Raw genomic sequence first — 13,618 nt, 5'->3', positions numbered from 1 at the left:
TCACTACTCATATTGAGATAACCTTGAAATTTGTAAGAAAACACTTAAATTGTAGAGACTCTTACCTTTTAATGACTCAATTACACTAGAAGGTCAAATTTGAAGTATCTTAGAACAGTCACAGGGCATTCATGCACTATTTTAAATACTTTAAAACGTCACCCTTTAAAAATTCTAGCAAATTTCACAAACATACTTCAGCCTGTTTTAAAAATCATTTTAAGAAAATATTAGGTCTGAAATTAAGCTCAGTATATCTAGTTACTGTACAAATCAATTTGCTACTCAAAGGGACATTGGTGGTCTTTATTTGGCAAGCCTTACCAAGGGTGCACATCAGATCACCTTGAAAAGATCAACCAAAATACATATGCAGACCCCCTATCAGACCTACTGAGTCAGGAAATGAATGTACAAGTTATTCTGATGTTAGTACTAAATAAGCTGTAGAAAATAAATGTGTTCATCTTTTTAAGATCAGTTTCATATCAATAGACATAGTCTAAAATATTCACATATATGAGATAAGCTACTAAGTACCACAATTTAGCTAGTAACTAGAAAAAATACTCAGGTATCATGGAAATATAAAACAGTATCTAGAGATACATGTTCTATAGTTAAAATTCTTCTAGCATGCAGTGTGTTTACATACATGTTGAAAAAAAGACATGTAAAATCTATTTTCTATTGAGATTTCCCTGATGCAATCTATTATTCATTTATCATAGATCATTAAGACTTTCCTAAAATACAGATTCATTGATAGAATACATCTTATGAGTCTAACTTTGTTTTTACTGTACCTTGGCATGCTTGAAAATATTTGCTCAAAACAAATCGATGTAAGACTATAATCACTAGAGCTTCACAGGTCGAAATAATTATCAGAGTTATTAGATTCATTCACTTGACATCCTCTATTTTTAAAATCCATTGAAACATACATAAATTTATAATTGAATCTCCTCTGAGACATGAAATTTTGTTTAGAGACTAAAACAAGTTTTATAGAAAATAAATTTTGTTGCACGTCAAAACAAATTTTCCAATTTAGCTACAAAGTTCCAAAACTTCAAATATGTTGGAAAAAAAGAAAGCAAGCCATATTTGATAGAATTTGACTCAGTCAATTCCATAGGGCAACCCAATCCTGCAAAATATATTCAAGCTATTTTTTTAGAGTAAAAAAAGGAAGCCCTTTTTAAATTAGCACTATTATATATGGTTTATGTGAGATTATATGGACCTATAAATTTTGTGACCATATTGATTATTTCTTTTAATTAATTTTTTAAAATGGCTTAAGAATTATTCCACAATGACTGAATAAACAGGAGTGTTTTTAAGATAATCTTACATGTTGCCACATGAACCAGCAGATGGCGCCAGATATCCACAATTTAGACAAGCTCTTTCTTTTTCTTTGTAGGGAGAAGGGTGTCCATCAGTAATTACTGTATTTGTATTACCTTATACTCTTGGACCATTCCATTTTGAGTGTCTTCTGGAGGTGGCTGCCAACTAACAAGAATTGCAGTTCCATTTCCATCATTCTTTGATACGGTTACACTTTGGGGTGGGGCACTGGGTGCTATTGTTTTAAAAAGTAGACACATTATGAGTAAAATAGAGATCACTGAAAGACACAACATCTAAAGTCAAGTATTAACTATATGTTAATATTTTTTTAACCACAGAAAATCTCTGTAAATATACCCATATGTTTTAAAGATGTATCTCATTCAAGTCTGAATAGACCTCAATGATTTAACTTTCTTTCTCCTCAGTATTGCTAAACCTTTTGTTATTGCAAATTTTCCATGACCAAAGTTATATAATTATCTCTACAAAACATCCCAGGAAAATTTCTTATTTCTCTTACCCTGGAACTCTAGTCCCATGTTCTCCTTACAAATGTTCCACAGTATAAAGATATTTATTAATCATCCATGACATTAACTATATCCCATCACTTATGTAATCAAAATCATAAACAGATTTGATTTTAGGGAAAATTCTGGTTATTTTTTAAAGAGTATATTTGTGACATGTAACCTTGTTATCTTTATGTAAATACACTGGGTGGCCAATTATTCTGTGGGATTTTTCTAGAGCTGTGGGGTATCCACAGATATGAGGAATAGGCATAAAATGCTAACCCCAGAAACTCCTGGGAAATGAAAACATAACTCACCTTACTTATAAGTTATTATTCAAAGTAATTCAATAAGTGAATGGAAAATAATTAATGAAAGTCAAGCAAGTTGAGAACAAATTCATCTTTACATGTGAATTTCAGTTCTCAAGAACTGAATACATCCTATATATGCCATTAAGTAATACATAGTTGACATCTGTACATTTTTATATAGGCCACTATTAAAACAAATCAAGTATTACATAATTTTGGTTTTCAGTGGTTCTAATCGAACAAATTCTATTAGCAAAACATAATGTTCAATATCAAGACAGTTAATAATATCACTACTAACATTAAAATTTTTTCAACTAGGTTAATAAAAACCTAACAAATGTACTGCATGCACAGTAATCACACATTTCATTATACTTGCCTTCTTCTAAGGTTTTGGCAAATTTAATTTCACTATCTGCTCCTTGAAATTCATTAAAAAAAGGACGAGCCTTAATTTCATAGTTGACTCCCTTTTTGAGATCAGGGATAACCACACTATTTTTGGTTGGAGTCCTCACTTCAAAAACTAACCACTCCGATTCACCATGGTTGCCTCCAGATGGCCGATAAAGAATTTTATATCCTTGAATATACTGAGATTGTTGGTCCACCTATTAAAATGACAAAAATGAAACCATTTATATCTTTTTATTGATTTACTAAAAAATGATGAAAATTAAATGTGACAAAATAAAAAAATTCTATCTGGCTTTACTCTATAGTTTTCTAGTTTACATAAAATAGAATACGAAAAATAAATCACTATCTTTTGTAATACATTCACTTTTTCAGCTTAATATATAATATTAGATACTAATTTCTATGGTTCATGCAGAAACTTTAAGCATCACGGCAGTCCTCTGACAGACATCTGAAGATATGTCAAGATCAAAAAGATGAGAAAATGTGTTTTACCACTTTCTAATTTTAAACACCTATTTAATACTATTCAAATATTTCTAAAGTCTAAAAAATAATGTATGTGATAATGATCCTATCACAAGTCATATGTTTATAATTAATACTATATGTTACTTTCTTTTGATAACAGTAAAGTTTACTATTGTGGGATAATAGAAAATACACACAACATGAAACTTCTTGTTTAAAGCCAGTGCAGAGCTACCATAATAAACAATGCTTACATAAAGTTGCCATTGGTAGAAAAGTGGGGAACAGATACCTATTCCATATTTTTTTCATATAATCATCTCCCAGAAATCAACTGCTTATTAAAACTGAAATCAAATACTGTAACAATAATGACTCACTGTCCAGTGCACTTCGATGGAAGAGGATGAGAGGATGGTGGGGTTGTGAAGGTGCAGTACGACGTTTCCCAATTCTCTCTGGACCTGCTTGTGATCTACTCCCTGACTTGTTGGGGGAACATCTGTAACAATCCAAGAAGACTGTGTTACATCCTGTGCAAGGTAACTGACTTGAATGAAAGCATGCTGCACCAATCCTTGCATTCATAGCAACTCTCAGAAAAGAACCATTCCAACTGTGAAGCCAGCCTGTGATACAGAGTAAAATGGGAACAACGTAACTTTTTTATTAGCATAGGGAAGATGGGGACATAGAAAACACCCAAGTGAGCAGAGAGCATGGAGAAAGCACGAAAGAGCAGAAAGCAAAAGTTAACAATGGCAAAGGCAGCTTCTGAAGGTGCTTCCTACCATGAATGATTGCTTTCCCGCCAAGGATGAGGAGCCTATTGTAATTCCCCCCTCTGAGTAAGTTATAAAATTCAATAGTGATCCTATTCAAGAAAGAAAAGAACCAGAAATTTCAAAAGGGTGGATGAGTAATGAACAGAATGGAAACATATAATAAGTGAAAAGCAAACAAAAAAAGAAATTAGATACCTTACATCTTATATAAGATGAATGTGGATATCTTCCAAAATAAGGTCTATGGTAAGTTAGTAGTAGCTAGGTAAGGGATCCAGAAGCCACCAGCAGAATAGATGGAATGGAATGGAATGGAATGAAATGGAATGGAATAGAATAGAATAGAATAGAATAGAATAGAATAGAATAGAATAGATCTGATGAAAAAGGAGCCCTTAACCATCTATTTAATGATTTGTTCTTTAGTTCGCTTATTATATCACTGTAAAAAATGTTAAATAAAAAGTTCTTCATCTCAAGAACACCAAAATTTAAGAAAGGAGACCAAGAACAAAGTAAGAATTAGAATACTACTAGTACTAGTATTCATTTATGTTGCACATTTTTTCCCCAATAAGGGGAGGTTTTGTCAAAGTTCTAAAGTCTGTACTCAATAAAAATTGCCAATTTCTAAGGTGGTTTTCTAAATACAGATATTTTGCTTTGCTTACAATAATAAAGGGGTGGAGGTTCCTGGGTGGCTCAGTTGGTTAAGCTTCTGATTCTTAATTTCAACTAAGATCGTGATCTCAGGATCACGGGATCAAGCCCCCTGTCCAGCTCCACACTCAGCACAGAGTCTGCTTGTCCCTCTCCCTCTGCTCCTCTCTTTCAAATGAATAAATAAAATCTTAAAAAATAATAATAATAAAAGGGAACACAGGGTGAAGCAGGGAAGAAAATAAAGAGATTTTTGTGGCCAGAATTCTCTTTCTCAGAGTATTATATGTTGGCATATGTATTCTAGATTATTTACCATCCCATCAACAGCAGAAATGAGAATTTTAGTTTTCTGAATGACTAAGTATCTTTAAAGATATTCTAAGCAAGAAATATGTATATTAAAAATGAGGTTGTCCAATATTACACTATAAGTTAACTAACTAGAATGTAAATAAAGACCTTGGAACAAATAAACCAAAAAATCAGGTTGTCAAGGTTTGATGGACTCTATGGAAGGTAGGTGAATAGTAGATCAAAGTGCTATTGAAGACTCTTAGATACAACACCCTCGATTGTACCTATAATGTGCCCATCAATTAAGCCTATAAATAAACAAAATGACAAAAACTGAGATAATTTTGGCTTCTCATACTTTGTCATCCCTTCCACACACCTTTGGCTAACACTGGCTCTCAAGCAACCTATTACCACTGCCTAGAAGAGAGAAAGCACTTGCCTGTGACCCTCTCATCAAGTGTCCTCCCTTCCCTACTAGTTCCTATTGGTCCTATCATACCTATATGATACCAGCTACCATCTATCTCTGGGAGAGGAGTGACGTCCTTGCAAAAAGACAGACTTGAGTTTGCACCCCAACTCAGCAACTTGTCAGCCATGAAACGTTGGAAAGATTTCTTAACTTTGCTATTTTTGTTTTCTAATCTGTCAAATGGCAATATCAATGGCAGATATTTCTGAGGGTTGCTGTGAGAACTGCATTTTGCAAGTCACATAAAGTCCTTCTCTTAAAAGCAGATATTGGATTAATCTTGGCGAACCCAGAACACCTAACACTGTGCCACACATGTACAATGTGCTTAATAAACATTGGTTGAGTGAAAGGGAATTACTGTATGAAAAGCACACAAATCATGTCAGCTTCTAAATATGTCTTCTCATATGTAAGCTTCTATCCTCAGAATCTTCTGCCTTTTAGAAAGTATCACCAAGCATGTAAATAACCATTTTTTAAAAAGGTAGCTACTAAGATTTTCAGCATAATCTCTCATTTCTCTGGTTTGAGATAAACTTGTCAGTCAGTCCCTTCCTGAACACTAGGAAACTCCCTTGCCTAGTGTAACTATTTTGCCAACAGCAGCCTAGAATATTCAGTAAATATCGCATCAGAGAAGGATGAAAAAAGTAATATCTAATAACACTGAAAAGTTTATGAATTGGTCCTTTTATTGCTCTTGTACTCTTCCTCCTCTTAGAAAAAAAATGTATTATAATGTAAAAGGTCCTTCCAAACATTCAGAATTAAACTCAAGGAAATTTTAGACTGTAATTCTATCCGGCTACTTCCTCAGTATTGGCATTCCCTATACACAAGTCTCTGAAGAGAGACTATCCAGGCCTCACTTCATTATTTACAATGACTGAGTTCTCAGTATCATGTCATACATATGCTGTGCATTCTGTGTCTATGTGCATATTCTTCAAAGATAGGGCTCAGAATGCTCTGCAAGTAGGACACGTGGAGGAAACACAGTAGTTACAGTGGCAACAACCCCACCATCCCAGCAAGGGCCAACACCTTCCCTACTTGCCCATGACTCACGTCATCTTCCTTGCCTTATCACACATCTCAATGACCCTGTGGCAAGGCTCTAACTCCAACTGTGACCTCTACCTGAGTTCTCAACTGGAAGCTGTGCCTTGCACCTTAAACTCTGATAACTCTTTCACAGCAATCTCTACTGGGGGAAGACTGTTTTTTTTGCAGCCATGTTACAGAGATGGTTATAGAAATTATGGCTGCTCTCTTAGGAATCAATTTCCAGCAAGCCTTCCCTGAGCACCTTCTACCCCTGGCTCTTCTCCTTATCCTCACTACAAAAATGTTTTGTTCTTTTTTCCAGGTTTTATCCCCAAGTTCCTGCTACAACGAGGATTAACTCAGCTGAGCTTCACAGGATCTCAAAAGCCATCCAAGAACTAGACAATGAAATCTTCCTCAATGTTACTTCTCTTTGGTCCTGTTTTGTTGCCAGAGTTAAAATTAAGCATATCCTTTTTACATCATGGTTTCTTAAAATGTTAAGAAAAAAAAAATATCATGTCTACTCTAATTCTATTATCTTGGGGGTAAAACACACCAAGATCCCTGAATTTCTTTTCCAATGATGTGATTTTGAGCCTTCAATGCAGCCTCACCAACTATCCTCATTGCCCTCCTCTTAAAAATCTGCCTGAGGTTGAGTCAATGGTTGACTCAACTCAATGGTTGACTGCCTGTGGCTCAGGTGGTGATCCCGGGATCTTTGGAGCAAATCTGCATCAGGCTTCCCACGGGGACCCTGCTTCTCCCTCTGTCCGTGTTTCCTCCTCTCTCTATGGTCTCTCTTGAATAAATAAATAAAAATCTTAAAAAAAAAAAAAAGTCTACCTGAAAATGTCGTGCTCAAAAAAAGAATACATTATCCCATTCACAATTTGACCAGTTCAGAGTAAAGGGAAGAGATGCTTTGCTTGATCCAGACACACTTCTGCTAATGCCAGCTAAGAATACATTTGTTCTTTTAGCAATTTCATCACTCAGTTGGGTAAAATAGGTGTTTTAATTGACTTCAAATACTGAAATCTGTCTAACCCCACCACCCTGATGCACACACACATGCATTCCCCTTTAAGCTTGGTATCCTTTCTATGCTTCTACAGCTAATTTTCAAAACTTAAGTTTAAGCAGCACATGTTTGAATTTGCTCCATTAATTTTAATCTTGTTAGTGCTGACTCATCATTTCCGTCTACTGATATATTTAATTCTGATGGTCTCATTCCTCATCCTGTCTTTCTCAGTTTTATATCTGCAAAGTTTATCAACTTCCTTTCTTTTTAGTCCAGACAGTGAAAGAAATATAAGTCCAATAACAATTTCTCATGGCATAAAACAAATCTGTGTCTTGTATAGTCATAAATTAATTAATACTCGTCCAAACCTGTGGAGTACATATTTTCAGCCCCATTTTATAAGTGAGGAAACTGAAGCTCAGGACAAACTAACTTGCTCAGAGCTATACAGCTAGTAGGTTCAGGAGGTGAGATTAAAAATCCTTTGATTTCAAAATTGCATGCCTATTTCACCATATTTCCAGTCTTCCAATTGACATGAGTTTATTTCACTTGGGTTGTTCAACTAGCTATTCATGTATAAAGGTAAGTCAGTGAAAATGTAAAAAGACCTGAGTTAATTTTCAGATTAAATGTTAACTACCTCCTCATTCACAAATGAGGTTATAGATTACAAAAGCATTCATAGGCATATGTAACAGAAAAGCAGCAGGCAATCACACTATGGAGTCTCCTAGGTAGTGACCACTGTCCTCGGGACAAAAATTTAAATTCACTTTACAGCTGTCATTGTGTCTGCATTCTTTACAAATGCATATCTAATATTGAAAACCTCAAACTGCGTTAAGGCAGGCTCCAAGAATATTAACGTTCCTGATGAGGTGACTCATGATAGCAAATATAGGCATTTGGGTGTGTTGAATTCACACAGCAAGAGACAAACATGGGCATGTTCTACAACTCAGTTTGCTTTCTCTGTGAATTCTGAAGCAAAAGGTCCTTCCAAAAAGATTCTTTAAACACTCATTAGAGAAGATAAAACAAGCAAAATGGCTGGCATACCCTCTCCCAAACCAGTATATAAATAGTTGAAGTTTCAATCCTTGTGTGTGGAACTTGTTTCTATCACTATAACTAAGTTACTTTTTTTTTTTTTTTTTGCTTTGGAATGGTAAACTCAAGATTGAGCTATTATGATCCCTCTGAATGTGAGAAAATTATTATATAGTTCTCTCACTGCCATCTAGAATTATATTTCTTTATTACCATAAGAACAAGCATATATTACAATGGCAATAAGTTCAAAACAAGTAAAGATTTATTCAAATCACTGTTTTATTCAATTGTAAATTTTACTGCTATTGAAACTTTAAAATATTTTATTTATTTATTTATTTATTTATTTATTCAATCATTCATTCATTCATGAGAAACAGAAAGAAAGAGCGGTAGAGACACAGGCAGAGGGAGAAGCAGGCTCTATGCAGGGAGCCCGATATTGGACTCGATCCCATGGATCCCAGGATCATGCCCTGGGCCATAGGCAGGTGCTCAACTGCTGAGCTACCCAGGCTTCCCTGAAGCTTTAAAATATTAGGTGGGACATGGTGGTGGAGAGGAGGTAATCTGTTGAAAGCTAAATATAATTTTTATTCACAAAAAGACAATAAAAAGCAGTATATCCAGAATGTGGCCCAAGTGAACTAATTTCTAATTTGTTCCACATATTCATTAGCTTCCACATATTCATTTTTCCTTTTAGCTGTTTCTTTCACATAAAAAATGCCTAATATTTTGTGTGATTGGATTGTAATCTTATAAAATGAGAAACATTGCTCTTCATTATTAATCTTATCTTGGAGTACTTAGTGCAGAAAACAATAAAGTTTGCAGGCATTGTGTTTGTGTATTAAAAATTAATCGAGCAACTCGAAGAACAGATCTGCATCACATATACAATCATAGCATGCATGCAGTACAAATTATTGACTTGTAAAATTATAACATTTAAGAATAAATAGGTGTCACAAGGTTGAGTAAATCAGTATTTACCTTGTGTTTTCACTGGATCTGATATCTGGCTTGGATCACTAATTCCATAGGCATTTGCTGCCCTCACAAGGAAAAGGTAAATTGCATTAGGTTTGAGTCCTTTAATGGCAAATGTTTCTGTTTTCACATTCTCTGCTACGGTCTGCCAGCTGCTACCAGATGCATGGCTAAGGAAAGATACATAAGTTAGAACATGAATATTTAATGGTTAAAAAAAAAGACCATCTAGGAAACATCATCTTTACTCTACCTGAAGGCTTCTATAATATAAGATGTTGGAGTTGCACCTGAATTCAAATTTGGTTGCCATGACAATGTTACTGTATTTCTGCTGACATCTGTAACTTCAGGTTTTGAGGGGGCACTAGGGATTAAATTTGGGTCGGTGGGTCGTGGAGGCTGAACTGGAACTCCAAATTCTAATACAGAGGAAAAAGAGGAAAGATGTTTACATGTATACAGATAAGCACATAAAGGTAGATTACACATATGCCTACTCTGGCACCAGGACATGTACGCCATACATTTACCAGTAAGTAAACAACCGCACATTAAACTTTTAAGTTAAAAATGCTATTGGATTTACCTTGGACTTCAATGTAAGCACTCCATGTTGCTTCACCACTGGGGGTTGATGCAATGCAGGTGTACCGACCTGTGTCACCCAGCTGAGAAGACAGACGGAAAATAAATATTTGGAACAATCAAGAGCTCAATGGGATGGAAAAGCAATTACAGTTTCATATATGTCCCATGAATATGAATAACTGCATTAAAACCCAATAACCAGAAACCTCCTTTTAATTGAATATGTTTTTATTGACTATGAAGGAAAATATTGCATGAATACAGGAAAAAATGATTTTATATGGTTATTTTAATTGTGTAATAAAAATATAGTATTTAACTGCTTCACCATAGCACAATTTTCAGTGTCAGGGACAATAAAAAATGAGGTATTCAAATTCAAGGGTTAATTATTATTACTAAATTATATCTTCATATTTGATGTCACATCATAAAACTGATAAAATTCAGCCAATGGCAATTCTTGCTATTTCATATTTTATCAGAGTTTCATGCATATGGATTCTGAGATAAACGGATAGTACAAAGGATAAACACAAAATGATTTCTTCTCAAAGTATTCACTCTCCCCGCCCCCCCCCCCCATTTTATTATTTTTTTAACCTGTTTATTTAGTCAAACCTCAGCTGGAATGAATGCGCTCTCTCCCTTGTAAAGACTGAATGCCAGAAAACAAACAGGGGTCACATGTTCAGCTTTAAAATCATCACCAGCATAATGAACCCGTATACCTCTGCCTAAGGTAACAACTCTATCTTCAAGTAACGTTCTATAAAGCAAGAATGTTGCCATCTCACTCTGGCAACTGTAATAACAAAATTGCAATCATCGTCACAAAGAACTACAACATATTAACTTTCATGGCATGTACGATGAACTGTTACCCTGATCCAAAACTCCTAAGAAGCCACCCACAATAGGCAATAAAGCGATTGAAATTTATATTTATTGCTGTCAAACCTATTCTTTCATATGTCTTGTGAGCTTGTCTGATCTTGACCTAAAAGAAAAGGAAAAATCAAAACAAAACAACACAGTGTTGAAAGAACAGGTATGGGATGTGCTGCCCTGGGAAGGTAAATCCCTAAACTGGTTCTCACAAACTTGTGAGCTTTTCATCGTTTAACATTCTGATTTCAAAGTACACTCAGTGTGTACATTGCTTGCTCTAGGGTTTTTGTTTGCATGATGGCATTCTGTAGTTGCAAAATGTTGAATGAAATATTCACAACAGAAGAACTGTTCAAGAGCACTGTAGATAACATGGTACTGGAAAAATCTCTTTGAAAAATGCTTTATGGAATGAGTGCATCATACCGCAACCTGCAAGGATGTTTTTCTCCCACATATCACCATCTACTTTCCTCAGTCGGTCTCAAAAATCTGTTTTTTTTTTTTTTCTCCTCCATATAAAATCTTAAATTACTTGCTATGAGCTAAGTTATGAGTCAAACCATCTTAAATATACACAGTGGAATGTCTGAAAGAATAAAGCATCAATTAAAAATATATCAATATTGTTAGGGAGCATTTCACTGACTCTAAAATTTGAGACTCCAGCACTCGTTGCTGGAAGCAAAACCAAAGTGGAACAAAACGGGGAAGCCAGGGAGTCATTTCAAGTTACCTTAGCGTATCGGATCTGCAGCACTCCCGTCTCCAGCTGTTTGATTCTAGAATCTTGGGTTGAAACAAGGACTCCATCCTTTCTCCAGAGAATCGTGGGCATTGGACTGCCTGTGGCCACACAGCTGAGCACTAAAGTACCATCCACTGCTACAGTCTGATTCACAGGACCTTGTCGAATGACTGGGGGAGGCCGGTCTGCAATCACTGCCAAAAGGAAAAACAGGAAATAGATTTCTACAACTGGAAGCAATTTTCTAATCATCCCAGCAACAGCACTTGCTCTAGGCTTTGAAACAAACTAATTAACAAGTAATTAAGGTAGGAGACATGCCTTATTCAGAATATGTTTATATGATGCTCTGATTCAGGATATTAAAATGAGATACCATGTACTCCTTTCAAATGACCAAGCCCTGACTGAGCTGGCTGCACTGTCAAGTGTCCCATTTCACTTAACAGTCTGGGGAAGAAATAAGAATTGTGAATGGTGAAGTAGATGGATAGTGGTGAGAAGTGGAATGCTGTACTTTTGAAACCTTAGAAAATAATGTAAAAATAAAAAACACAACCCCCCCCCCAAAGAAACTGATGAGACAAATTTTCATAAATGAACTAAAGCCAACTTTATATCTGATAACTGCTTTGTGTCCAAAAGAAAAAAAAATGTGATATCATACCAGCATGTCTGACAATTTTGTATTCAAAGGTGCTTTGGACTTGTAGAATTTACAAGTCAATAGGATTGAGATCTTTCTATCTTGGAATTCTATTAGCAGATTACGTGGGTAAGTTTCCCAATCCTAATAAATTTAGGAAAAACTGGAAAACTGCTCACCTACATTGTGTAGTAAGCTAATCCAAAAATATAACTCAAGCTAATGTCCTAACCTAGAAAATATAATTCCATGTTGGAATTCCAGGGATCAGAAAACATTTTCACTAATTCTATTATCTTAGTAGTTTTAATGTATTATGGAAGGAAACAATGGAAGGCATTTTTATAATATATAAATTAAAATTGCTCTTATTATATGAAAGATCCAAAACCTAAAAATTTTATCTCAGATAAGAAAGCCATTATTTAGGGAAAAGTCAAAAACAACTGTATAAGTATAATGAAAACAACTTGCATTAGATTAGAGAGATGGTCTCAATTCTCATCCCTGATCTTGTCAATTTAGGTGAAACTCCACAGAAGTTATGCTTTTTTAAAAATGAGTTACGATTAAAAATTATGTTTAAGAAATTTTTTTTTCCATGAGCAAGCTTTAAAATTCTGAGTGTTAGTTAAAAAAGATTTTTTAAAAGATTTTATTTATTTATTCATGAGAGACAGAGAGAGAGATAGAGAGATAGAGAGAGAGAGAGAGAGGCAGAGACACAGGCAGAGGGAGAATCAGGCTCCATGCAGGGAGCCTGATGCAGGATTTGATCCCGGGACTCTGGGATCATGCCCTGGACCGAAGGCAGGCACTAAACCGCTGAGCCACCCAGGGATCCCCTAGTTAAAAAAAATTTAAGTTACAAATATATAAAAGACAATTTTAAGAAGTTGCCTGATTAAAAGAAACTGGTTGCCAGAGTAAATTCTGGGTGCAATAATTTGCAAAGCTAGATGTGTCACGTTCAAAGTTTTATGCACCAAAGATTTTCACAAGCTGGAGCCACACTTCAATTTGTTCCTCATCTACCATGCAATAATTCTTAATTTTGTGCATTCTGCTTAAGCAAAAACAAGAAAGCAAGAGAGTAAAATCTGCAAGTGCGTTTTCACTGCACCCTTCTGATTCTCTACTGGTATGAAATTTGCTAATTCTGTTGGAGGCGTATTAGAAAGCTGGAGTTTGTAAGCTGGCAGGAGTGTTTCAGATATTCTGTGGATGAAAAATGTAAGTGAATAATTCCTTTGCTTAGAATTGTTTCATCTTTTCTACATTTGCTGTTAAGATTAGCTAAAATCA

General features: G+C 35.1%; 1 protein-coding gene and 1 long non-coding RNA gene across 9 annotated transcripts in view; one reads left to right on the top strand and one right to left on the bottom strand.

The window, feature by feature from the left end:
* ROBO1 (roundabout guidance receptor 1) overlaps positions 1–13,618 on the bottom strand; it is a 1,120,933-nt gene that overhangs the window by 60,381 nt on the left and 1,046,934 nt on the right. For all 7 annotated transcript variants that reach the window (XM_077878763.1, XM_077878768.1, XM_077878765.1 and 4 more), the window contains 7 exons: positions 11,656–11,861; positions 10,027–10,108; positions 9,691–9,859; positions 9,441–9,607; positions 3,469–3,590; positions 2,577–2,808; positions 1,473–1,594 (listed from right to left, as the gene is read on the bottom strand). In XM_077878763.1, the coding sequence (XP_077734889.1) occupies positions 1,473–1,594; positions 2,577–2,808; positions 3,469–3,590; positions 9,441–9,607; positions 9,691–9,859; positions 10,027–10,108; positions 11,656–11,861 (1,100 nt within the window). The remainder of the gene's footprint in view (positions 1–1,472; positions 1,595–2,576; positions 2,809–3,468; positions 3,591–9,440; positions 9,608–9,690; positions 9,860–10,026; positions 10,109–11,655; positions 11,862–13,618) is intronic.
* LOC144301731 (uncharacterized) overlaps positions 11,730–13,618 on the top strand; it is a 44,240-nt gene continuing 42,351 nt past the window's right edge. For both annotated transcript variants that reach the window (XR_013368488.1, XR_013368487.1), the window contains exons 1-2: positions 11,730–11,975; positions 13,386–13,546. This is a non-coding gene — a long non-coding RNA (uncharacterized LOC144301731). The remainder of the gene's footprint in view (positions 11,976–13,385; positions 13,547–13,618) is intronic.

Source organism: Canis aureus, chromosome 30 (genome assembly GCF_053574225.1).
Source record: "Canis aureus isolate CA01 chromosome 30, VMU_Caureus_v.1.0, whole genome shotgun sequence".
Lineage (NCBI taxonomy): Eukaryota > Metazoa > Chordata > Mammalia > Carnivora > Canidae > Canis > Canis aureus.
The sequence above is the reverse complement of the archived record's forward strand: the minus strand, read 5'-3'. Positions and strand labels throughout refer to the sequence as shown.